This window comes from Mytilus californianus, unplaced genomic scaffold (assembly GCF_021869535.1).
Source record: "Mytilus californianus isolate M0D057914Y unplaced genomic scaffold, xbMytCali1.0.p SCAF_1, whole genome shotgun sequence".
Taxonomy (NCBI): Eukaryota; Metazoa; Mollusca; class Bivalvia; order Mytilida; family Mytilidae; genus Mytilus; species Mytilus californianus.
In genome coordinates, this window is record NW_026262581.1 from 100,935,353 (window position 1) to 100,962,792 (window position 27,440).

The 27,440-nt window shown below is 32.2% G+C and overlaps 1 protein-coding gene and 1 long non-coding RNA gene across 5 annotated transcripts in view; both read left to right on the forward strand.

The window, feature by feature from the left end:
* LOC127727905 (voltage-dependent calcium channel subunit alpha-2/delta-2-like) overlaps positions 1-27,034 on the forward strand; it is an 88,844-nt gene extending 61,810 nt beyond the window's left edge. For all 4 annotated transcript variants that reach the window (XM_052235061.1, XM_052235082.1, XM_052235073.1 and 1 more), the window contains 13 exons: positions 5,898-5,985; positions 7,398-7,454; positions 8,900-9,009; positions 9,458-9,699; positions 10,657-10,727; positions 11,072-11,147; positions 11,847-11,908; positions 12,684-12,710; positions 18,751-18,779; positions 19,337-19,451; positions 21,337-21,476; positions 24,924-25,000; positions 26,126-27,034. In XM_052235061.1, coding sequence (XP_052091021.1) covers positions 5,898-5,985; positions 7,398-7,454; positions 8,900-9,009; positions 9,458-9,699; positions 10,657-10,727; positions 11,072-11,147; positions 11,847-11,908; positions 12,684-12,710; positions 18,751-18,779; positions 19,337-19,451; positions 21,337-21,476; positions 24,924-25,000; positions 26,126-26,224 — 1,193 coding nt within the window. In that variant the 3' untranslated portion in view covers positions 26,225-27,034. The remainder of the gene's footprint in view (positions 1-5,897; positions 5,986-7,397; positions 7,455-8,899; positions 9,010-9,457; positions 9,700-10,656; positions 10,728-11,071; positions 11,148-11,846; positions 11,909-12,683; positions 12,711-18,750; positions 18,780-19,336; positions 19,452-21,336; positions 21,477-24,923; positions 25,001-26,125) is intronic.
* On the forward strand, positions 3,168-4,261 carry LOC127728062 (uncharacterized). The gene is made up of 2 exons (XR_007993985.1): positions 3,168-3,269; positions 3,859-4,261. It is a non-coding gene; the product is annotated as an uncharacterized LOC127728062 (long non-coding RNA).
* Positions 27,035-27,440: the final 406 nt, after the last annotated feature.

Consider the following 27,440-nt stretch of genomic DNA (forward strand, 5'->3'; position numbering starts at 1 on the left):
TGTCGTCGTCGTCCGGCGTCGTCCGAAGACACATTGGTTTTCACACTCTAACTTTAGTTTAAGTGAATGGATCTCCATGAAATTTTACCATAAGGTTCATTACCACGAAAGGAAGGTTGGGATTGATTTTGGGGGTTATGGTACCAACAGTTAAGGAATTAGGGGCCAAAAAGGGGCCAAAAATAAGCATTTTTGTAACTTCCAGACAATAACTTGTGTGTAAGTGTATGGATCTCTCTGACATTGTACCACAATGTTAAATTTCACAAAGGGAAGGCTGTAATTGATTTTGGGGGTAATTGCCTCAAAATGTTAGGAATTAGGGGCCAAAAAAGGGGCAAAAAACAAGCATTTTTCTAGTTTCATGACAATAACTTGTGTGTTAGTGTTTGGATATTTCTGAAATTGTACTACAAGGTTCCATATCACAACGGGAAAGCTGGAATTGAGTTTGGGGGTAATTGCCCGAAACGTTAAGGAATTGGGGGCCAAAAAGGGGCCAAAAATAAGCATTTTTCTAGTTTCAGACAATAACTTGTGTTCAAGTGTATGGATCTCTCTGAAATTGTACCACAAAGGGAAGGCTGGGATTGAGTTTGGGGGTGATGAATCATAAGGGGGTTCAAAAAATTTGGGGGGGGGGGGGATTTTTTTCTTTCTTTTTTTCCTTTTTTTTTTTCTTTTAAAATTTTCCATTTTAAGTTGGTTATTTTTATACGACTGCAAAAAAATTTTTGTGGTCGTATATTGGTATGACGTTGGCGTCGCTGTCGTCGTCGTCGTCGTCGTCGTCCGGCGTCCGGCGTCGTCGTCCGAATACACATTAGTTTTCGCACTCTAACTTTAGTTTAAGTGAATGGATCTCAATGAAATTTTACCATAAGGTTCAATATCACAAAAGGAAGGTGGGGATTGATTTTGGGGGTTATGGTACTAACAGTTAAGGAATTAGGGGCCAAAAAGGGGCCAAAAATAAGCATTTTTGTAACTTCCAGACATAACTTGTGTGTAAGTATATGGATCTCTCTGACATTGTACCACAAGGTTCCATATCTCAAAGGGAATGCTGGGATTGATTTTGGGGGTAATTGCCTCCAAATTTTAGGAATTAGGGGCCAAAAAGGGGCAAAAAACAAGCATTTTTCTAGTTTCATGACAATAACTTGTGTGTAAGTGTATGGATCTCTCTGACATTGTATCACAAGGTTCCATATCACAAAGGGAATACTGGGATTGATTTTTGGGGGTAATTTCCACCAAATTTTGGGAATTAGGGACCAAAAAGGGGCAAAAAACAAGCATTTTTCTAGTTTCATGACAATAACTTGTTTGTAAGTGTATGGATCTTTATGAAATTGTACTGCAAGGTTCCATATCACAAAGGGAAAGCTGGGTTGGAGTTTGGGGGTAATTGCCCTAAGAGTTTAGGATTTAGGGGCCAAAAAGGGACAAAAAAACAAGCATTTTTCTAGTTTCCAGACAATAACTTGTGTTCAAGTGAATGGATCTCTCTAAAATTGTACTGCAAGGTACCATACCACAAAGGGAAAGCTGGGATTGAGCTTGGGGGCGATGAATCATAAGGGGGTTCAAAAAATTTGGGGGGGGGGGGATTTTTTTTCCCTTTTTTTTCTTTAAAATTTTCCATTTTAAATTGGTTATTTCTGATTTATATATAAAAGCAAATAATAATGATATGGTTTGAATAGCATACATGTGAACCTCTTGACAGGAGTACAATAATCCTGTTTTCAGGAGTCTCCTCCCGACCTCCGGTTGAAGAGGAAAATTATAATCCCGTGTATGAAATTTTTCATGAATGAAAAATTTCTGCCCAACATATCATCTCAGGCATCTGGTGTAACTCACATTACCTGAAGTTATATTTTACCTGTAAATCAATTAACATGCATAATTATATGGCTTCACTTGTCAGCTTGGGTGTCAAACATACTGGTAATCAATGATTTTTTACCTCAGGCTAACTGCCGTTGTGTAACAAAAACTGTGTATTTATTGGGTTACTTCCCTTGATTTATCCTGTTTTAAGTTACTTTCCTTTTAATAATGAAAATTTTTAATAGAATATAAATAAAATATAAATTGAACAAATAATCATAAAAGGATGGTAAATAAATGATTTTAAATGTCTTAGGACAAATAAAAAAATAATAATTTGAAAATTATTTGAGGATTCTATACTTCCTTTCAAGGCTTAAATTGAAATTTATATAATAACTATGACCCTTGTTTTACAGTTAGAATGATTTTCTGAGTATGCAAACAAAAGCTATTTGCAGATAGTTAAACAAATGTTCTGGTTGCAATAAATGTTTTATAGAATATGAAGTAAAAAATTTAAAGAACATACTGAAAAAAAAAGATGTTAGATTGAACATGTAAAATATAAAGATGGAGAAACTTTATAAGTACAAGGGTACTATAAACATAATAAATTGGATGGAAAGTTGAAGAAAACACACTTTAAAAGACCATTTTTACAGCACACGGTTACATTTACGACAAAATTTATGTCGATTAAAAACCTCCTGATCTGAGTCCTAATCTCCTGACCAAAATTTCCCAATCTCCTGATCTGAGTTTCACAGTCCATCACATGTATGAATAGGTAAATTAAAAAATTATAAGTTCTTAGACCACTTTCATTCTGTGTCAGAAACCTATGCTGTGTCAAATATTTAATTACAATCCAAATTCAGTGCTGTATCAAGCTTGAATGTTGTGTCCATACTTGCCCCAACTGTTCAGGGTTTGACCTCTGCAGTCGTATCAAGCTGCGCCCCAGCGGAGCATTTTATTGATTTATATTTAAAAGCAAATAATAATGATATGGTAGGAGATACACACCAAACAGGATGTGTAAATTATTATATAATAAGTATTGTGCAATAGCAAGAAATTTTCAATTGCACAGTATTGCACAATAGCAAGAAATCTTCAATTGCACAGTATTGCGCAATAGCAAGAAATCGTCAATTGCACAGTATTGCGCAATAGCAAGAAATATCCAATAGCACAATATTGCGCAATAGCAAGAAATTGTCAATTGTACAGTATTGCGCAATAGCAAGAAATATTCAATTGCACAGTATTGTGCAAAAGAAGATACTTCGTATAAATTGCTTATTTCTTGATCAATTTCAATGGGGTTTTATTCTTGAATTCTTGGGGTTCTTTAATATGCTGAATCTAACCGTGTATTAAGTTTTTGGATTTTGGGCCCCGTTTTTAAATTGGTCCACATTGAGGTCCAAAGGGTCCAAAATTTAACTTTGTTTGATTTCATCAAAAATTGAATTATTGGGGTTCTTTGATATGCTGAATCTAAACATGTATTTAGATTTTTGATTATGGGCCCAGTTTTCAAGTTGGTCCAAATCGGGGTCCATATTAAACTTTGTTTGATTTCAACAAAAATTGAATATATGGGGTTCTTTGATATGCTGAATCTAACCATGTATTTAGATTTTTGATTTTTGGGCCCCGTTATCAACTTTGTCCACATTGAGGTCAAAAGGGTCTAAAATAAAACTTTGTTTGATTTCATCAAAAATTGAATTCTTGGGGTTATTTGATATGCTGAATCTAACCATGCATTTAGATTTTGGATATTGGACCATAATAGGTGAATGTCCAATTTAAAATTTTTAAGTTCTTAGACCACATTCATTCTGTGTCAGAAACGTATGCTGTGTCAAATATTTAATCACAATCCAAATTCAGAGCTGTATCAAGCTTGAATGTTGTGTCCATACTTGCCCCAACTGTTCAGGGTTCGACCTCTGCGGTCGTATCAAGCTGCGCCCTGCCATTTTATTTAAATTGGTCCACATTGAGGTCCAAAGGGTCCAAAATTTAACTTTGTTTGATTTCATCAAAAATTGAATTATTGGGGTTCTTTGATATGCCGAATCTAACCGTGTATTTAGATTCTTAATTTTTGGTTCCGTTTTCAAATTGGTCTACATTAAGGTCCAAAGGGTCCAAAATTAAACTTAGTTTGATTTTAACAAAAATTGAATTTTTAGGGTTCTTTGATATGCTGAATCTAAACATGTATTTAGATTTTTGATTATGGGCCCAGTTTTCAAGTTGGTCCAAATCGGGGTCCAAAATTAAACTTTGTTTGATTTCAACAAAAATTGAATATATGGGGTTCTTTGATATGCTGAATCTAACCATGTATTTAGATTTTTGATTTTTGGGCCCCGTTATCAACTTTGTCCACATTGAGGTCAAAAGGGTCTAAAATAAAACTTTGTTTGATTTCATCAAAAATTGAATTCTTGGGGTTATTTGATATGCTGAATCTAACCATGTATTTAGATTTTGGATATTGGACCATAATAGGTGAATGTCCAATTTAAAATTTTTAAGTTCTTAGACCACATTCATTCTGTGTCAAAATCTATGCTGTGTCAAATATTTAATCACAATCCAAATTCAGAGCTGTATCAAGCTTGAATGTTGTGTCCATACTTGCCCCAACTGTTCAGGGTTCGACCTCTGTGGTCGTATCAAGCTGCGCCCTGCGGAGCTTTTTATTGTTCAATACTACCCAGGCTACAAAAGCATTGGGGACTGGTATACTTGTTTACATATCTCCATCCATCCTGGACCATCCCATGATATTTTCTTTGCATTTTACTCAGTAACTACAAATCAGGGCCTCCTGAAATTCAATAGCAAGCTTCATGTGGGTATGAGATGTGATGCATTTTCACATTCATTGTTCATCATCATTTCTGTTAAACAAATACTTGTATATTCCTGCACATTAGGCGATGTATGAGATTCTTGTCACATTTTTCTCAGGAAGTACGAATCAAGCTTCATGTGAGCATGCGTTTCTGTTTTTGTTTTCACTTTGAGTGCTAATCAACACACTTTTTACTGAATACTTATATAAAAATAAGGAGATGAGGTATGATTGCCAATGAGACAACTATCCACCAAAATTCAAATGAAGTGGATGTAAGCAGTTATAGACTACCCTACGGCCTTCAACAATGAGAAAAACCCATACTTTATAGTCGGCTATAAAAGGCCCCGGCATGAAAAATGTGAAACAATACAATTGAGAAAACTAACTGCCTAATTTATAACAAAACAATTTACGAAAAAAACAAATATGACAGACATGAACCAGCCACAACCACTGAACTACAGGCTCCTGTCTTGGGACAGGCACATAAAGAATGTGGCAGTGTTAAACATGTTTGGGAGCGCTCAACCCTCCCCCTAACCTGGGACAGTGGTGTAACAGCACAACATCAAGAACAAACTATAAAAATCAGTTGAAAAAGGCTCAACTCATCAGATCGATACAAAGCAGAAAAACATCAAACATAAATACAGACCGGATGTGGCAGGGTAGTTATCCATCCCTCATCCCTAACAACATAAAGGACACTAAATACAGATCTGAGAGTACTCACAGTTGCTGACAGCTAGTTCAAAGCCAATAAGTAATAAAAAAAATCATGTATCTAAGACTAAAATATCAATCAGTACACATCCAACATCCAATGGATTTAGTGTACAGACGTCATTAACAGTCAGAGAAAAACATGACCTTGTGCAATGCCAAAATAAAGGTATCGACAGATTGTAGTACCGTTAAAGTGCATATGTGTATAACAAAACTATTTAGTATGATTTTAATTTACTGATTATAGTTGGGTTATCATTAGTAAGCAATAGCTCATAGTTCAACATGTGTTTCTGGTCATTTTTTTTTATACATTTCTTACAAACTTGTACTTCATACTTGACTTCACTTTTAAATAAGTATGTTTTCCCTGGAAATATATATATGTATAATTTCATTCTTTTAGGTATGTGTATGTTTTACTGTGAAATCTTTTTTTTTCCAGGGGACAATGAGAGGCTATTAACATTACACTTGGATCTGGAAAAGACTAAACATATGCATGAATTTTTCAATCAGTTTATGCTTAATAGGTAACATTTTATATATACATATTTAAGACTCAGCACAATAGAATTACGCATGGATCTAATCAGTGAAATTGTATATGGTAAAAAATTACTGTATTTATAGACTATATATTAAAGGGGCATTAGTTCACCAATTTGACTCAAATTCTCATATTTGATTTATTACATACAAAAATGTATATCCAAATTGCAAAAAGTCCAATAGAAACAATTAATAATGCATGGACTTATCGTTTCATGTGTATTTTAGACTAGACACGATCTAATTAACCATTAGACGACCTATAGACTGCCGATGGTCATATGATCGGATATATACATAAATACAAAAATAAATAAACAGACAAGCACATGCAATCCAATAATAACTATTTTTCTAGGTCTGTTGATTTCATGTTATTGATAAAAAAAAAATTTGAATCATTGTTTTACCTGATAAGAATGTTTTTTTTTTTCAGTGAAGGAAATGGTTCGTCCTGGTGACACCCTTGTTTCACTTTTCAATGTTGGTCTTCTTTTTTTTTGTAATAACTGAACATGCTTATCAATGAGCAGCACATCCTCGGCTAAGGGTCAAATAATACAGATTCAAATGATATTGAATTATTGACTTGCAAGCCAATAATACATCAGCGATGTTTTTGAGCTTATTTTAACAAAATTGAACTAAAGTGACTGCTAATAGCAATACATTATATAAATTTTCAGCTTTTTATCAATGTTTGAACAAATAAATATCATATTTTTATTTTTTGTCTTAATCATATCAAATGTCCCTTTAAGCCTTCCACTCACAAGTTTGATGACCCATTATGCTCCCAAATTAATATCGGAAGTATATAGTAATGGCCTTATCCATCTGTCCACCTGTCTGTGGGTCAGAAACAAATGCTTTCCTGATGAAATCTTGACTTTCCTTTGCTTGATTAAAAATAGCCATATACCAATGGAGGATATAGGGAAGGGGGAAAAGCCTGTTGATTTTGGGGTCAAAATTTAAATAAAATATAAAAAAAATTTAAACAAATGCTTTCTGGATGAAATCTTGTGGTCCATCCATTAATATGCAGTTTAGGGAGCTGACTTGGCTGGACCAATTTTGAAATCTTAAAAAATATTTTTAGGTAAGAACTAGATCCTTCTTTTTGTAATTTTTTTGAGGTGTAAAAGTGTTCATTGAAGCGCAGAAGGGATTTATACTAACAGTAGGTTTTAGCTTAAGATAAAATCTGGTGGGTTGTTTTACATTTGCTAAAGCATGATTCTAAAATTCAAATTGCAATTTACCTGACATGATAAAAACCTCTAACCAACTTTAACCATTGTCAACTTCTGTATTTCTTTCTTACAGATGGACTTGCTCTTAATTTTCATGAATCATCCTGATTTGAACTCCTGTCTTCTTTATTTTGCAGGACAGAAGCTATATTTGTAGCCACATATGGAGGTCTGACCAGAATTTGTCCAACTGGGTTAGTATATGCAGACAAAATTCAATTAATGATGTTCTATGTAGGTGGTTTGTAGGGGAATCAATTTGAAAATTGGATAGCTCCAATGCTCTTACATTTTCATTTGAAAAGGTATTTTCAGTCTCCTCTTTTATAGAAGCAGTTTCAAAATACCTTGAGAGGGACCTTGATGTGTTCTAACGGAACAGTCCTTTTTTATACGCCCGTTTACGGGACGTATTATGGTATACCGTTGTATGTCCGTCTGTCCGTCCGTCCGTCGTCAACATGTCGGACATTAACTCAAAAACGCTTTAACCAATTTGCTTAAAACTTTGGTGAATTGTTTATATCTATTGACGTGAGCTCCCTTTCGTTTTTTATATATTTTAGATTTTACTTTTCCGAGTTATGGGGTTTTATTCATTAAAAAAGGGGGATTTTACAGTTTTCGGACAATAACTCAAGAATGCTTTCACCAACTTGCAAGAAATTTTGGTTAATTGTTTATATCGATTGACATGAGCTCCCTTTGGATTTTCATAAATTTTAGATTTTACGTTTCCGAGTTATGGGGTTTTATTCATAAAAAAAAAGGGGGATTTTCCAGTTTTCGGACAATAACTCAAAAATGCTTTCAGCAGTTCTCATGAAACTTTGATGAATTGTTGATATCTATTGATGTAAGCTCCCTTTAGAATTTTATAAATTTTAGATTTTACATTTCCGAATTATGGGGTTTATTCATTAAAAAAGGGGGGATTTTCCAGTTTTCAGACAAAAACTCAAAAATGCTTTCAGCAATTCATATGAAACTTTGGTAAACTGTTAATATCTATTGATGTAAGCTCCCTTTAGAATTTTATAAATTTTATTTGTTTATAGTCTGACAACAGATTTACTAAGTATTGCGCAACAGCACAGTGTATTGCACAACAGCAAGAAATCTTTAATTGAATATAAATTCAATTCATATAACCAACTTCAAGTTCTTTGACTACATTTATTCAGAAACCTATAATAGATGTATGTCAAATATTTAATTACAATCCAAATTCAGACCTGTATCAAGCTTGAATATTGTGTCCATTTTTGCCCCAACTGTTCAGGGTTAGACCTCTGCAGGCGTATCCAGCTGCGCTCAGTGAAGCAGTTTATTTTTTCAGTAATGGTTGAAAAAAAAATATAGAAAGTTGAAACATATGTTTGTTCATACATATTAATATTTTATTCTGGGCCAAAAATAAATTAATAACTATTTATATGCATTCCATTTCATTTGAAAAATATCACTGCATTGTAGCTGTAAAAACAAAAAAGTGATCCGAAGTAGAAAACATAGCATATATGTTTTTGTATATGAAATATGAACAGGGATTTTAAATTTAAATGAAATCCATATGCAACGCAATCATGTTTGATGCCTTAAATTTATACATGAGTCATTAATTTGTGTATTTTTGTAGATCAAAATACAAAGAAAAAATAGAAAGGGACAGAGATACATGGAAGGCATCATATTTTAAGAGGGCTCTAGATTACGACGGACTTGTATTCAGTGCTCCTTATACTCTGAGTAAGTGGGTTTTATTTTGCAGTTTTCATTGATTAAAAGATGAACCTATTTAACTATAGGAATGTGAAAAGCAAAGATAATTTCCCCTATGGAATGCCTAATTTTGCATTTATCAATTAAGTCCAATTCTAATGATTCTATGCAGAATCAGTGTTGCATTATAAGGATAATGTCATTTTGGATTTTCTGATGTGAAAAGGGTATTGTTTGTGAGTCTCTGCAATTAACAGAAGGAAGTTGGTTTCTATAATGATCAATTTGATGAAAGACACAATTTTTTGGGGAATATGTTGTGGAAGAAATAATATTTCTGTTAACAAGAAGCTGTCCAGTAAAATAGCAAAATAATTTTAAAAACTTATGTTGTAGAATAAAACCAAATATTTCACAAGTCAAATTTTATTCTTAAAAAAATATTTTGTTGACTACAACTAATATTCTTTTTCAGAGGAAAGAACTGAGAATGACACTGAACCTATTCCTGATATAATGATAACCAAAAGTGTGACTGTAACAGCATATAACTACAAACCTGCTGTCATTGGATCATTTGTCAAACATGAGAAGATAGTAGAGATATTAGGGACAGAGACTGATCAGAATTGTGGAGTAGACTCCAGTATTGATTGCTATTTACTTGATGATGGTGCTTTCCTGATTGCTAGTAATAGGGAAGATCACTTTGATGAGGTATTATTATTTCTATTTGGGACTCCTTATAAAATTTGCAGCTTATAATGGCCCTGTAGACTTTTAGATGGTACCTGATAGTAATCACTTGTCAATTTTTCAAAGTTGAGTATTTTTATGTAATATAATAATTCATGCTTGCTTTTATGGATTGTTGTAATTTTTTATACATAGTTGGAAGTGCAGACTTGAATGTTCCTTTCAGTTTTGAAGTTGTTTGAATGTGTTGTTCAAGAGTTATGGGATTAAAAAATCCTGAAAATCTTCTACTTTGTTGATTTTCATAATACTTGATACAACTTTGAGATTTAGGAAATGAAGCTCCCATTTGATTTTGAAGATTTTAATTCAGGCTTTGGTTCATTGCTTTATATATAGACAACTGGAAAATGTAGATATCTTTTAGGCTCAACAAATATCAAAATCAGTTCTCTATATAATAAAACTTGCCTAGGATTATATTTATTAGGTAATTTATAGTCAAATGTGTGCCGAATCATGTCAAAGTTTATATCTTCCTATGCCCAACATTGGTATAAGGGTCAGGTGCCTTTTAAACTTGCAAATGCAGATGAAGCTTTTTGTGTTTAAAAGATAACATCTAAGGCAAAAATTTAAAAAAAAATCATTTTCCTGCATTTTACTGATAAAAGGATTTGTTTAGACATCAATAACTTGTCAAATCACCATGGAATGTTATGAAACATGGACAGAGGCTTCTTCATGATCAATAAATAGCATCTGAAGAAAAAGTTGGATATTTCCCCTGTAGATCGACAATAAATTGACTTAGTTTTTGGCAGTCAACATTGCCAATTTACACTGATATAGGCAAGACGCAGGGTTTCACAGAATCTTTTACAAATTTTTAAAATAAAATACACAAAAATAACATTTAATAATTATTTCTGGATGAAATATATATGAAGAACTATTTACATTATAACAATTTTTCAGGTTGGAAGATTTTTTGGGAAAATAGATCCTCTGTTAATGCACGAGCTGTACAATATGTCAGTGTATCAAAGGTTAGTTGTTATAACATTGTAAAGAATAGGATGATTTTCTAGTGAGACAATGAAATATATAGTATGATTGTTCTCTTGCTTTTTGAAAAAAATGACTCCTTCATTAATTGTTAAGAATCAGATGCACCCCTATTTCTCAGAATTTGTGTAAAACTTTTTTTTATTTATCAAGTCTTTATTTTTTAAGTATGTATTCTAAAATTTTATTATATACCTGTTTACGGGGAAAAAGAAATGAAAAATTCCCATTACCAATTTGATAAGATTAGTTTTGAAATGTTTTGTATGTTATTAAAATGGAAAAGTAAACAATAAGTATTGTATTTTCTATTCACTTATTTTAGGTTAGAAGATTTTGATTACCAGGCCACATGCTCATTAAATGACAGCATAACAAGCAGTGCTATTCGACTACGTATTGTAAGTACCTGTCAAGTTATAAAAAATGTTAGTCAGATGAGAACTGTTTATGTGTTTTTGGAACCTATAATATCTGGTATGAGAGTACCGTGTTAAATGAAAGTGCAGTTATAAGTACTTTTTAGTAACATATTGTAAGATTAATTGTAAGATGTGAAAAATCCAGCTAGTTGTACTTCCGTCATATTTAATGATATATGCTGCAAATTGTAGTTGAAGTTGAAGCATGTTTTAGGATATATCATTAGAATGTTTCACCACTTCTGTATATTCATTATATATCTTTATTCTAACTTTGAACTTAAGATCTGGAATAGATTTTTAAATCATTATTTTGAATTAAATAGGTTATTAAAATCAATATTTTGCTTTCAATATAAAAAAAGATGAACTTTAAATTTAAGATGTATTAGTAAGTTTCTAAAGAGTAGGACAAATGTCACAACATCTTCTTAATAATGGATAAAAATTTATACAGACTTGAACAATTGACCATAGATGGCCTTTTTGTGATTTTTTTTCGACTTTAATTCATTTTAGCATACCTTGCCCAATGTTCAATGAGATATTGCCACCAAGTGGCTTTTTATGAAATCTTTGCCTCAGAAAACCTTTTATACATTTTTTTGTTGTTAATAATTTTAGTCAGATGTTTCTGATTTATTTGTGTGTGCCATTGATGTTATTATTATTTTACAGCCATCCATTAACATACTGTTTGAGTTACTGACAGTGAACTGGTGGTCATCTATTTGGACTTGGTAAATATTTTTTATTGTTATTTGAATAAATATTAATAATTGTACATTTGAAAATACAGCTAAAGGTACTGCAAAATCTTCTGGGTAAGTATTCAATTAATAAACTCATCAACCATAAAATTGTACAAATGTGAAGAAAGTAGTGATAAACTTTGTCTATTAAATATTGATTCTTCTACTACATCTAGTGTGATACAATTACAATATTTCTCTACTTAACACAGTTAGATATTTAAAATTTACCAATGGATAGTGGAGCAATATTTACTTGCAGGTAGTTTTTATAGTGGAATCTGTTTCTCTGATGATATGAAGATGTGTTTTTTTATGTGATATCACCAGGCATGGTCACCTTATTTCATGACGTCACAATAGAAAATTCAGAGGAAAGCAAGAAAATTTGACATCATTGTGGAATTTAAAAAGTTAAAGAACTCCAATCAAACAAACCACACATTGATTATAAATAAAAAGTAATCAGCCAGTCAGAGAAAGTATAAATCCTCTAAGAATTATAGGATCAAACTTAGTAATCAGATATCATTTTGATTAGACCATTTTTCAGGAGTTATAGGACTTTGACAATTTTTGTTATTATTGTTATTGTACCACAAATACACCATGCTTTTGTCCTATTGGACCATTACTTTTCATGTACTATTGAAAAGAATGACTTTAAAGTTGATCAGCAGCTCAGAGTGATGAGTTGTAACGTGAGAGACATTATGCTCAGCTTAGCAATCTTGTTTTAACAGATTCATCTTTCTGTTTTCAGGTGGGTGTCAAACTTAAGTTTTTACAGGTATGTTTGTGTAATGCAGTTTATATATGTGTTGTAAACAATTTATATTTCATTTCAGACAGTAAAATAGTATAGAAAAATATTTTGATAATTGTAGTGTTTTTATACGACCGCAAAAATTAAAAATTTTTTGGTCGTATATTGGTATGACGTTGGCGTCGTCGTCGTCGTCGTCTGGCGTCGTCCGGCGTCGTCCGAAGACACATTGGTTTTCGCACTCTAACTTTAGTTTAAGTGAATGGATCTCCATGAAGTTTCACCATAAGGTTCAATACCACGAAAGGAAGGTTGGGATTGATTTTGGGGGTTATGGTACCAACAGTTAAGGAATTAAGGGCCAAAAAGGGGCCAAAAATAAGCATTTTTGTAACTTTCAGACAATAACTTGTGTGTAAGTGTATGGATCTCTCCGACATTGTACCACAAGGTTCCATATCACAAAGGGAAGGCTGTAATTGATTTTGGGGGTAATTGCCTCAAAATTTTAGGAATTAGGGGCCAAAAAAGGGGCAAAAAACAAGCATTTTTCTAGTTTCATGACAATAACTTGTGTGTAAGTGTTTGGATATTTCCGAAATTGTACTACAAGGTTCCATATCACAAAGGGAAAGCTGGAATTGAGTTTGGGGGTAATTGCCCGAAACGTTTAGGAATTGGGGGCCAAAAAGGGGCCAAAAATAAGCATTTTTCTAGTTTCCAGACAATAACTTGTGTTCAAGTGTATGGATCTCTCTGAAATTGTACTTCAAGGTACCATACCACAAAGGGAAGGCTGGGATTGAGTTTGGGGGTGATGAATCATAAGGGGGTTCAAAAAATTTGGGGGGGGGATTTTTTTTTTTTTTTTTTTTCTTTTTTTCCTTTTTTTTTTTCTTTTAAAATTTTCCATTTTAAGTTGGTTATTTCTGATTTATATTTAAAAGCAAATAATAATGATATGGTAGGAGATACACACCAAACAGGATGTGTAAATTATTATATAATAAGTATTGTGCAATAGCAAGAAATTTTCAATTGCACAGTATTGCACAATAGCAAGAAATCTTCAATTGCACAGTATTGCGCAATAGCAAGAAATCTTCAATTTAACAGTATTGCGCAATAGCAAGAAATATCCAATAGCACAATATTGCACAATAGCAAGAAATTGTCAATTGTACAGTATTGCGCAATAGCAAGAAATATTCAATTGCACAGTATTGTGCAAAAGAAGATACTTCGTATAAATTGCTTATTTCTTGATCAATTTCAATGGGGTTTTATTCTTGAATTCTTGGGGTTCTTTAATATGCTGAATCTAACCGTGTATTAAGTTTTTGGATTTTGGGCCCCGTTTTTAAATTGGTCCACATTGAGGTCCAAAGGGTCCAAAATTAAACTTTCTTTGATTTCATCAAAAATTGAATTATTGGGGTTCTTTGATATGCCGAATCTAACCGTGTATTTAGATTTTTAATTTTGGGTCCCGTTTTTTAAATTGGTCTACATTAAGGTCCAAAGGGTCCAAAATTAAACTTAGTTTGATTTTAACAAAAATTGAATTCTTAGGGTTCTTTGATATGCTGAATCTAAACATGTGTTTAGATTTTTGATTATGGGCCCAGTTTTCAAGTTGGTCCAAGTTGGGGTCCAAAATTAAACTTTGTTTGATTTCAACAAAAATTGAATATATGGGGTTCTTTGATATGCTGAATCTAAACATGTATTTAGATTTTAGATTTTTGGCCCAGTTTTCAAGTTGGTCCAAATTGGGGTCCAAAATTAAACTTTGTTTGATTTCAACAAAAATTGAATATATGGGGTTCTTTGATATGCTGAATCTTACCATGTATTTAGATTTTTTATTTGTGGGCCCGCTATCAAATTGGTTCATATTGAGGTCAAAAGGGTCCAAAATTAAACTTTGTTTGATTTCATCAAAAATTGAATTATTGGGGTTCTTTGATATGCCAAATCTAACCGTGTATTTAGATTTTTAATTTTGGGTCCTGTTTTTTAAATTGGTCTACATTAAGGTCCAAAGAGTCCAAAATTAAACTTAGTTTGATTTTAACAAAAATTGAATTTTTTGGGTTCTTTGATATGCTGAATCTAAACATGTGTTTAGATTTTTGATTATGGGACCAGTTTTCAAGTTGGTCCAAGTTGGGGTCCAAAATTAAACTTTGTTTGATTTCAACAAAAATTGAATATATGGGGTTCTTTGATATGCTGAATCTAAACATGTATTTAGATTTTAGATTTTTGGCCCAGTTTTCAAGTTGGTCCAAATTGGGGTCCAAAATTAAACTTTGTTTGATTTCAACAAAAATTGAATATATGGGGTTCTTTGATATGCTGAATCTTACCATGTATTTAGATTTTTTATTTGTGGGCCCGCTATCAAATTGGTTCATATTGAGGTCAAAAGGGTCCAAAATTAAACTTTGTTTGATTTCATCAAAAATTGAATTATTGGGGTTCTTTGATATGCCAAATCTAACCGTGTTTTTAGATTTTGAATTTTGGGTCCCGTTTTTTAAATTTGTCTACATTAAGGTCCAAAGGGTCCAAAATTAAACTTAGTTTGATTTTAACAAAAATTGAATTCTTCGGGTACTTTGATATGCTGAATCTAAACATGTGTTTAGATTTTTGATTATGGGACCAGTTTTCAAGTTTGTCCAAGTTGGGGTCCAAAATTAAACTTTGTTTGATTTCAACAAAAATTGAATATATGGGGTTCTTTGATATGCTGAATCTAACCATGTATTTTGATTTTGGACATTGGACCATGATAGGTAAATTAAAAAAATTGAAGTTCTTAGACCACATTCTTTCTGTGTCAGAAACCTATGCTGTGTCAAATATTTAATCACAATCCAAATTCAGAGCTGTATCAAGCTTGAATGTTGTGTCCATACTTGCCCCAACTGTTCAGGGTTCGACCTCTGCGGTCGTATCAAGCTGCGCCCAGCGAAGCATTTTATTTATTATTTTTTTTGTATCTGCATATTGCTTTATAATTCTGCAAAAGTCACATATGTGTGTGAATTTTTGTCTTTATCTTTTCAATAGCTCATTTTTATCTTATTTTGTTTGACTTATTTTATAGTTATATTTTAGTTATATACATTTATGAAAGAAGTAGTGCTAATTCACCGCTGATTAAAAAAACAAACTATTAAATAATGTATACTCCTCCATATAAGTTATTTAGCTAGGACCCTGTCTATAAAGGACATATGTCCACCTTTTTGAAAATTTCTCTTAATGTCCTGAAGGATTGAAAATTTAAGTTAACTTTGGAAACAATGTTGTGATAAAGTTTTATAAAAAAAAAATGGAAGTTGACCTAGAGCAGCTGAACTACTAGCATAAATTTTTTCATTTTTTGTCAAGTCTTCAACTTCTGTCGAAAAAGCGAGACATAGCGATCCTACATTCCGTCGTCGTTGTTGTTGTCGGCGGCGGCAGCGTCGTCATTGTTGTCGTCGGCTGCGGCATCCACAAATATTCACTCTGTGGTTAAAGTTTTTATTGAAATTTTAATAACTTTCTTAAACTATCCTGGATTTCTACCAAACTTGGACAGAAGCTTATTTATGATCATAAGATAATATTCAAAAGTAATTTTTTCCGTATTTTACTTATAAATGGACTTAGTTTTTCTGCCAGGAAACATCAGTGTCTTCCCTAGAAAATTTTTCATGCATGGTGGGTTCATGGTGAATTTGCAACGCGGCGCGCGACGCTTCTTTTTCCAGAATTAGTAACACTACATAATTTATATGTTTAAAGCCATATACCAATCTAATTGTTTTATTATAGGTACAGCAATTCATATAAGTCATGGAACTTTAAAGTATTTATTACAGATGAGAGGAAGACTTAATAAACAATAATAAAAATAATCCAGTCTGTAATAGTTATTTACAAAATAATGCCATGTAGGCCTACACATTATTTTGTTGATATCTTCCTCTGTTTCAACTTTCCAAAGGTCACCACACATTTTTCAAAATCAAAATCTTCCTCCTTTGGTCCTTCAATTGATATATGCATTAAGCAATTCAGCACCTTTTTGGCATATTCTTTTTCTCAAAGGTGTTTTAACTCTGTTTAAGCATGAAAAACACCTTTCACAATCAGCTGTTGAAACTGGCAATGGAAGACTCAATACTGCATACTTAGACAGACATGGATACAAAGTTCCAAGACTGGCAACTTTGTTCATTGTCTGCCTAAATGTCATGTCTTTACATTCTTTCACTAACAGTGTCCTCAGTTAGCTGATAGAATGGTTTCAGCATCTTGGAACAGCAAGTTGTTAAATAAAACTTTGAATGTCATCATTGCTTCACAGAGATTTTACAGGAAACAATAAAACAAAGTTTATTGCGTTAATTACAGAAGTCGTCAATAAAGAATACCTGACAAACGGACAAACGGATGACATTGTTTGGAAGCTAAGCTGACATTTTATTTCATGACAATTTGTAACTATTGTTTTTAAATACATCCCTGTCCGATTTATTTAGAACGCTTCATAATTGTAAAAATCCTATCTTGCCGAAGTGAAAGAAATTTAGCCCCACTTGTGTAAAAAACGGCAAATGAATCCGCTACACTTAAGCTTCATGTGACCCATTAAAATAAAAGTAGAACAACACAAGTTTATTAAAAACAATATTTCCGTAAATATCTATGTATGTTTTGAAAGTTTTTCTATCAAATCTTTTAAATATTTCATAAAACACGTCTTTTTCTCGGCCCGGTGGCTGTGATGTGTATTCTTTGATATAATCAATCAACCGCGACTAATCTAAAAATAACTGATTGTTGTGACCAATCAAAAAATAATTCATCGATGTAAATATAGCTGATGAAAAAACTGCGAAACTTTATTATACAAAAGTTTTGTCCATTCTCGGTGAAATTACGTTAGTTTTATTTTATAATACCAGAGACTATACCAAATTTTTAATTTCTACTTTTTAAAGATCGCAGTAAAATAACGATCATGTCAAACACCCGTTTTAAGGTGAAATTTATACTGGAAAAGGTTAAACTTTTTATTTAGCACAGAAAGATATGCATTGGAGATTAATCTGACTATTTATTTATCAGCTAACTGGCAACTTCTATTATGTAACCGAAGTCTCGATGTATAACCAACTAATCAAGAAGGTTGTAAAATCCCGGCAGGCGCGACGTGATGCATCCAATTATCAGTCGGATGAGTTTAAAACACATGTGGAGTGTGGTCACTTGTCACTTCACTTTCGAAATCGATAATAAATATTTTACACAGTTATAATTTTCACACATAGCGGGATGCATTGCGGCAATGATGAAAGCATGGCGGTCGAAATTTATGCGTAGCGGTACCGCAATGCTTGAACAGCCTAGGGAAAACACTGAACATTACATTCACTCTGTGGTTAAAGTTTTCAAAATTTTAATAACTTTCTTAAACTATCCTGGATTTCTACCAAACTTGGAAAGAAGCTTGTTTATGATCATAAGATAGTATCCAGAAATAAATTTTGTAAAAAAAAAAATTCCATTTTTTCCGTATTTTGCTTATAAATGGACTTAGTTTTTCTGCCAGTTAACATTACATTCACTCTGTGGTTAAAGTTTTTAAGATTTAAACAACTTTCTTAAACTATCCTGGATTTGTACCAAACTTGGACAGAAGCTTGTTTATGATTAAAACCCAGTATCTAGAACGAAATTTTGTTAAAATTTTGTTCCATTTTTTCCGTATTTTATTTATAAATGGACTTAGTTTTTCTTCCAGTTAACATTACATACAGTCTGCAGTTTAAGTTTTTAAAACATTTATTAGATTCATTAACTATCCTGGATTTTTACCAAACTTGGACAGAAGCTACTTACAATCAGAAGATAGTATAGAGAGGAATATTTTTATTAATTTTTTTCCTCATTTTTGTTGCGCCTGCAATTAACAGCAAAAGAAGACAACACACTGGGTTCCGCAGAACCCTTACAAATTTTTCAATTTAATGCATTAATTTACATGTTTCTTTTTCAGCTGGTTAAATGCTCCAGTTGTAGAGACAGGTAAGTTTAATAGCATTCTTAAGCTTGATCTTATTCTTGAGAAGCAAATGAAAACCCCTTGTCCTGCTGTAAGATTAGACAGATTGCAAAGTGTTTTATTTTACTCTTAGAATTTTAGAATTTCAACTTACTTGTCATAGGCTCACAATCATCTGTAAAGAAACTGAATACAGTAGCAGGGTCATGAAAAGTATCAAATGTTAACACATTTATGCAAGTTTGTTAAAGATAGGCATAAAAAAATCACAGAAAATACATTTAAACTATCAAATTGGCCACACACATTTGAAAGCAGTTGGAAAAAAGGGATATGTTATTTCTGGAAGTGGATGAAATTTACCGAGGGGCATAATGTTGGAGACAAATAGAAAATATCTGTTTTTTTGTCACTAGTAAGTTTCATTTAATGAAAGTAATTTGTAAAACAATGTAATTTATGGAAGGAATTCCTGTACAAAAATGATGCATCTAGGTATGTTTTCTGTCTGAAGTTTAAATAGAGCTATGTAGATAAGTTGAAATGACTTTCTTATTTATATTTATCTACTTACTTTCAGCTACCGCACCAGAAGTTAATAAAAACTGTATAAAAAGACAAGCTCAGTATTATATACCTACAGATTTCAGTGAAATAGAGGGTGTAATTGAATGTATAAATGTTAACTGTACAAGGTAAAGTATCATTTGTTTGTATTTATCTTTTGTTAGTAATGTTGATTTGAGTAAAGAAATGTTGGGTAAACATTGAGATATCAACTAAGAATCATTAGTTAAACAAGTTCTGAATGAATTGATACTATTTAACCAGAAATCTTACATCAAAATCAACAAAACACTTAAGCTTTATATTTCAGCAGGAAGAAGACCTGGATGCTTTATACCTTGTATATATATGCCTTATGTTACACAGTTTTTATGTGACATATATCTATTGTTCCTGACCTCATTTTCATGTTTCAGTAACCCCCTTAAAAAAATTTTTTTTTTAGTAATGTGGATTACTCGCTTATGACTTTGACCTTATTCATAATGCCAATTTCTTTTGTATATGTTTCACTCCAGGTGTAAAACTCAGAAGTTTGTTGAAAAATATCTTACAGAGTCCGAATTATAATACTCCCAAAACAGAATGCTGAATGTTGCCCTCTATATGTCGTTTGGTTTTCTTTGTCGTAGGGTTGTTTTGTGATTGACGTATACTCACATGTCATTTATCAGTATGAATATGAATGACATTCAACGACGTAGATAGATTGGATTAGTTTGTATCAAGATAAATATCAATATACATGTATATGTTATAAGATGTCGGTGGTTGTCTTGTTGTCATTTATCGATGTTAGTCCTTTTATTTTGTTTAAGTTAATTCTTTGGGAAGAGATGTAACTGACTGTGATGTTCCTTCTCATATGTCTACTAAGTCATTATGATTTGTACTGTATAAAGACAATAAGTTTCTTAAAACAGCTTAACATAAAGACAAAAGGATACATTAGATATAAATAGAGATCAATCTAATAACAATAATGCTGCATCGGATTATGACTTGGATAGAAATCGACCTTATGCAAATGAATATCAATACATCAGTTACCTTTTCAGGTTGAAAAAATCTCTATGGAAAGTCTGTAACTATTTGAAAATTGGGTTGTTTTAAAAAGCAAACAGACCAAAATTCATCTTTTATTTTGTATTTGAATGTTCCAAAATCAATCAGTAATATACATGTACATGTATACGTGCAGTAATTTATTGGACATTGATTAGAGAAACTACAGTTTTGGCAAAACATGACGTCACATTGGATATTTGGATATAGATTAGAGGGTCAAAATATTGGAAACTGATTTGAGAATCTGACGTCAGATTTGGACGTCGATTTGAGGAACAGACGTCGATTTGAGACTGAACGTCAATCTGAGTCTAACATATATAATGGTTATGTCTGTTTCTCAGATTCTTTAAGCAATAGATTATCTTTGTTTGGTATCTTGAATGATTATAAAAGGTATACAAATCTGTTTAGCAGGGTTCATCTGACCTGGACCTCATGTACATGAATCTTTGTATTAAAACCGTTATTTTAAAGACTTTCAGCACAAATTCAATCATGATCAGTAAAGAAGACAAAACATTTCAGCTTGTGCACTCTTGTTAATCTCAGTTACAAAAAGAATCAACCCAACACTAAGAATTATGTCCCAATGGAAATACATGAAAGGTAGATAATAGGTTTCACTGGTTAAACAAAAGATGCTGTCTTTCTTTAAGGAATCCATCCATCTTGACGATATTTATATATTGTTTCACCAATACCTTCCGTCACATCCAAAAGGGGTTACTAAATTTACTTCAGCTTTTCAAAAAGTTTCAAGTGCAATGTACTGAACAGTCCTCAAAGAGGGATGAAAGATACCAGAGGGACAGTCAAACTAAATGTCCTAAATGTGCTTGTAACATTTCATTGCTTATCATCTGTCATTGATTTGTGAAGGGGTTTTCCTCGTCATAGATTAGTACCTTTAATGATTGTTTTACATGTTCTTTTCTCTTTTAGGAATTATAAAGCAATAAAATTAAACAACAGCAAGCTGAAGAGCAATCTAATGTTTGTCATGGCTGATGCAAAATGTGATGGGTGTTTAGAAGAGAAGAGCAGTGAGATGGATCTTCTTCAAGAACCACAAGTTTATGAAAGTAAGTGGCCATGACATTTTGGGAAATATCTATTTGAACATTTTAGTAGCAAGAAAAATAAACTTAATGTGGACTATTTGGAAGCATATTTCTAATATGATGACATTTCAAATGAAAAAAGTGGGAACTATTTTGAAGCATATTTTTTGCTCACCGGGCCCAAAGGGCCCTATGTGAGCTTATGCCATCACTTGGCATCCGTCATCATCCGTTCTCCGTCGTCTGTCGTCGTAAACTATTTCAAGAATCTTCTCCTCTGAAACTACTGGGCTTAATACCTTCAAAGTTTAACTGAATGTTCCTTAGGGTATCTATGAATTGTATCCGAAGTTTTGATCCATCAACAAACATGGCCGCCATGACTAAAAATAGAACATAGGGGTCAAATGCAGTTTTTGGCTTAAATTTCAAAAACTAAAGCATTTAGAGCAAATCTGACGGGATAAAAATGTTCAGTAGGTCAAGATCTATAAGCCCTGAAATTTTCAGACGAACCGAACAATCCATTGTTGATTGCTGCCACTAAATTGGTAATTTTAAGGACATTTGGCAGTTTTTGGTTATTAGCTTGAATATTATTGAAGATAAAAATAAACTAAACAGCAAAAATGTTCAGCAAAGTAAGATCTACAAAAAAGTTAATAAGACTAAAATTGTCAATTGACCCCTTAAGGAGTTTTTGCCCTTTAAAGACAATTTTACACAATATTGTTCATCATATTTGCTAACATTTAAAAATCTTCTCCTGTGAAACTACTGGGCCTAATACTTCTAAACTTTACCTAAATGTTCCTTAGGATAACTGGTTTATAAATTGTATCCGAAGTTTTGATCCATTAACAAACATGGCCGCCATGGCTAAAAATAGAACATTGGGGTCAATTGCAGTTTTTTGACTTTTATCTCAAAAACTATAGCAGTTAGAGCAAAAGTGAAAGGAGTTAAAGTGATAAATGGGTCATTACCTATCTGTTATGAAATTTTCAGACCAGTTCGATAACCCATTGTTGGGTTACTGTTGGAATTAGTTTATTTTTATTAAATTTTACTGTTTTTATACGACTGCAAAAAAAATTTGCTGTCGTATATTGGTATGACGTTGTCGGCGTCGTCGTCCGAAGACACATTGGTTTTCGCACTCTAACTTTAGTTTAAGTGAATGGATCTCCATGAAATTTAACCATAAGGTTCAATACCACAAAAGGAAGGTGGGGATTGATTTTGGGGGTTATGGTACCAACAGTTCAGGAATTAGGGGCCAAAAAGGGGCCAAAAATAAGCATTTTTGTAACTTCCAGACATAACTTGTGTGTTAGTGTATGGATCTCTCTGACATTGTACCACAAGGTTCCATATCACAAAGGGAATGCTGGGATTGATTTTGGGGGTAATTGCCTCAAAATTTTAGGAATTGGGGGCCAAAAGGGGGTAAAAACAAGCATTTTTCTAAGTTTCAGGACAATAACTTGTGTGTAAGTGTATGGATCTTTATGAAATTGTACTACAAGATTCCATATCATAGAGGGAAAGTTTGGTTTGTGTTTGGGGTAATTGCCTTAAACGTTATGGAATTTGGGGCCAAAAAACAAGCATTTTTCTAGTTTCCAGACAATAACTTATGTTCAAGTGTAAGGATCTCTCTGAAATTGTACTGCAACATACCATACCACAAAGGGAAGGCTGGGATTGAGTTTAGGGGTGATGAATCATAAGGGGGTTAAAAAAAATTGGGGGGTTGGGGGGGATTTTTTTTTTCCTTTTTTTTCTTTAAAATTTTCCATTTTAAATTGGTTATATCTGATTTATATATAAAAGCAAATAATAATGATATTGTTTGAATAGGTAAATTAAAAATTTCTAAGTTCTAAGACCACATTAATTCTGTGTCAGAAACCTATGCTGTGTCAAATATTTAATTACAATCCAAATTCAGTACTGTATCAAGCTTGAATGTTGTGTACATACTTGCCCCAACTGTTCAGGGTTCGACCTCTGCGGTCGCATCAAGCTGCGCCCAGCGGAGCATTTTATTGGTTATTTTTTTTAATATTATAATAGATAGAAAGTATAAATGTCAATACATGTTCAGCTAAGTAAGATCTACAAATAAGTCAACATGATCAAAATAGTCAATTGACCCCTTAAGGAGTTATTGCCCTTAAAAGGGTTTTTTTTTACATTTTTTGTGAAAGTCTAATTACTTTTTCAAAAATATTCTTCTCTGAAACTACTTGGCCAAATAAGTAAAAACTTAAATTCAATGTTCCTTAGGGTATCTAGTTTATAGATTGTATTTGGGGATTTGATCCATTCAAAAACATGGCGGCAGTTTCTAAAAATAGAACATAGGGGTCAAATGAAGTTTTTGGCTTTCATCTCAAAAATAAAGCAGTAAGAGCAAAACTGACATAGGTGAAATTGTTCAACAGGTTTAGATCTACCTGTCAAGTAATCTTCAGACCAATAGGACAACTTATTGTTGGGTTACTGTCCAGAAATAGTTAATTTTTAGGAAATTTTACAGTTTTGGGTTATGTATTATCTTTAATATTATTATAGAAAGAGAGAAAATGTAAATGACAAAATTGTTCAGCAAAGTAAGATCTACAAATAAGTCAAATGCCTGAAACTGCAGGTGAGCGATATCAGGCTCTCATGAGCCTCTTGTTATTATTATCATACCATTTAAAATGAAATTAAGGGGATGTATCTATATTTTGCCCCTGAATTTGAAAAACATTTTGATCAATTGGTATTTCCATGCATATCTAAAATAATAATGAGTGTCAATGTTAAACCCTAAATTTGTTAATATTTTGTTGTGTTGTATTTTAGAGATAACTGTATTGTATTTGAAGCTTTGCGGACGTCCATCGGTAGTTTTACTGTCGCAAATTTAGTTTACCTGGCGACGTTAAGCGGAGACAGGTAAACAGATATTTGCGACAGTAAAACTTCCGATGGACGTCCGCAAAGCTTCAAATACAATATAGTTTACTCTTTTCTAATACAAAATAAACAAATCATTGAAATTTAGTCATTATTTCAGTGTAAAATTTTCATTAAGCAAAAAATTCCATGAAATGATATTATCTTCTTTGGCACCTAAACTATGTGACGTCATAGGTAAGCTTCCGGCATCAGAAGTAAACACCGGGCGTTTTCTGGCTTCTTGTCCGTTTTAGAATGTATTAAAATTTGATAAAAAGAAGATTTCTAGGTGCAAAATGTAAGGTTTTTTGGCTTATTATTGGAGAAATTACATGTCAGTACATTCCGGAATTCAAAATGTCGGCTTCCTTAGTTACAGACAGGGAGATAGAGAATTTTACGAGTATTGTCATTCAATCAGAACCATTGATACAAAATAATTGCATTAGAATAGTATATGTAAATTTACAAGCTATCATTTTCAGTCTAGACAATTCATATCTTTTATTTTGACAGAGGAAAGTGAGCATTTTTGTAATAAGCAGGCAAGATACAGAAGGGTGACAGAGCCATGTTATGATTATCATGAGAAGGTCTGTATATGCATAAGCTGTTGCAAAATAAGGATGATTTTGAAACACGGTTTTCCGAGGGGCTATTGATTTGGAGTTAAAAGGCTATTGTCTGGGCATACAGGTGGCTATTGTTGTTTCCATGCAATAACTTATGAACTGTTCAAACAATGCTTGTCAAATTTGTATACGTTGTTACTGATGACAAGATGGAAGATAAGTTTGATTTTGACTATTTTCACTTTTGCCTTTCAGAAGTTATGGTTCTTGATTGATTGGAAATGCCACTTTATGTTGTTTGAGTACAATAACTTATGAACCTCTTAATCAATGCACTTCTAATTTTGATATGTTGTTACTAGTGACAAAATGGAATTCAAATTTGATATGGAGGATTTTTTTACTTTTGTTTTTCAGGAGTTATGGTCTTTGATTCATTGTTAAATGTCACTTTAAATCTTGTCATTGCAATAAGTTTAGAACTGTTCTACCAATGCTTTATACATTTTGATATGTTGTAACTGATGACGAAATTGAAGTTAAAATCAATATTTCATTTTTGCTGTTCAGGAGTAATTGCATTTCAATGCTTTAACATGTTTAACAATGACAATTAATAAATGTAATAAAAACCTGGTTTGCTGTTAATTTTACAGCCTTTTGATTTCATATTTTTGCAATGTCTGCAAAAGCATGTTTAAGGGAATAGTGTGATGAAGAACTGCCTTATAAAAACAAGACTTAACAATAAATTCATCTAAAGATGATGTAAAAGAGATCTAGGAAATTTGGAAGTTCACAAAGTAATGTTAATAAAATAAGATTTACAGTTGCATGCAGATCTTGATGGGTGTTGTTTGTTTTATCAATCAATCTGTAATTCAAAGTTGGCACAAATTATTTATACACTTCTTTTTTGTACTTATTTGTGCAGTTTTAGAAATTTAGAAATATTTAGCAGCATTGATCTTAAATTAGTCGATCATTGATTTTTATGTACCTTATGTTGAATTTTGATAAACAACTGGTACAAAATGGGTTAAACGGCAAACAGAAAAATAGAATAATATATATATATGAATGAGGAACATACAAAGTAAACTATAAATATTTTTCTGTTGAATATATATAATTGGTATTTTGTAGGAAGAAAGTGATTGTAGTGGACCACTATCAACACCAGTGTCAGTAGCAGTGATTGTCATAGCAACAATTGTAACTGTTTTATGCACATGGATTAGATGATAGTAGCATGAAATGTAAAGAAATAAATACATGTAAATGCCGCTTTAAGATTCCTCAATTAATGGTGGATTATTGGATAGAGTAAAACGGTCTGGAATTGTGCTGAAAAAAATACCGCTGTAATCATGTGTACATATTTCATCGATTGTGTTTAAAGTTGCCAAGTACATTATACTTAATATCATCTGTTCATGTTGTTTTGTTTTGTCACATCAGGTTTTTTTTTTCTGATAAAATTTAATGCTGTTAGAAATTGTGGTTCCTCTGTATGGATATTTTGAATTTATAAAAAAAATAATTTACAGAACCATTAAATACTTACAGTTTTTACCAAATTGTAAGAGAACAGCATTTTAGAAATTACTTCATTAAGGATCAGATTTTTTTCATATTTAAAAGTATAGGTGATGGTGTTCTAGAAGAGTAAGATTTATTATACAGTGAAATAAAAAAAAATATTGTTCTAATAAATTTTGAGACATGAATGTTGCTTAATCCAATATAAAATATTGCACTAGACATTAGTTCCCCAATTTTTTGGTCATTCATACTTACATACATCAGTATTAAAGTTAATGTGATGGTACCCAATTTGCTCTTATTTTGACGGTTTTCCCCTCTGTTTATTTATGATCCAGACAAAAGTTTCCACTCTGTGTTTATTTTGTAGATGTATCCTTATTATTATAGTTCCACCAATATAATTTTAGAGGCCATATTGAATCATAGTAAAATTTGTTTGAATCTACCTCCCAAAGATCGATGATTCTGTAATGAGGAGTACTCAAATTGCATCCATGCTTAAATTCACATCTGAATCTAAAAATTTACTTTTTGTGCACGTCGGCATGTGATGTATCAGTAGATTTTACTTTTTCCAATGAGTAATTCATCTGTTGATATATGCTGTGAATGTTTTGTGTATATTAAAATACATTTAGCTATGTTGAAAGACTTGCAAAATGTAAAATTATAAAAATACAAATTGTTTAGTCTCTAATAAAACTTGTAAGATTTCTGCTGCTATTTTTGCTAAATAAGTGCGATTTGGGTACTCAGTGCAATTTGGGTACTGTTACTTTAGACAGGTCACATACAAATTCATATTTTAACTTGGCATAGATTGTTTGTGTGTTGATAAAAGTTCTAACAAATACTTCATGGTGTTGTGTTAAACAAAGATGCTTGCATCATACGAGTATTTACTTTTTATATA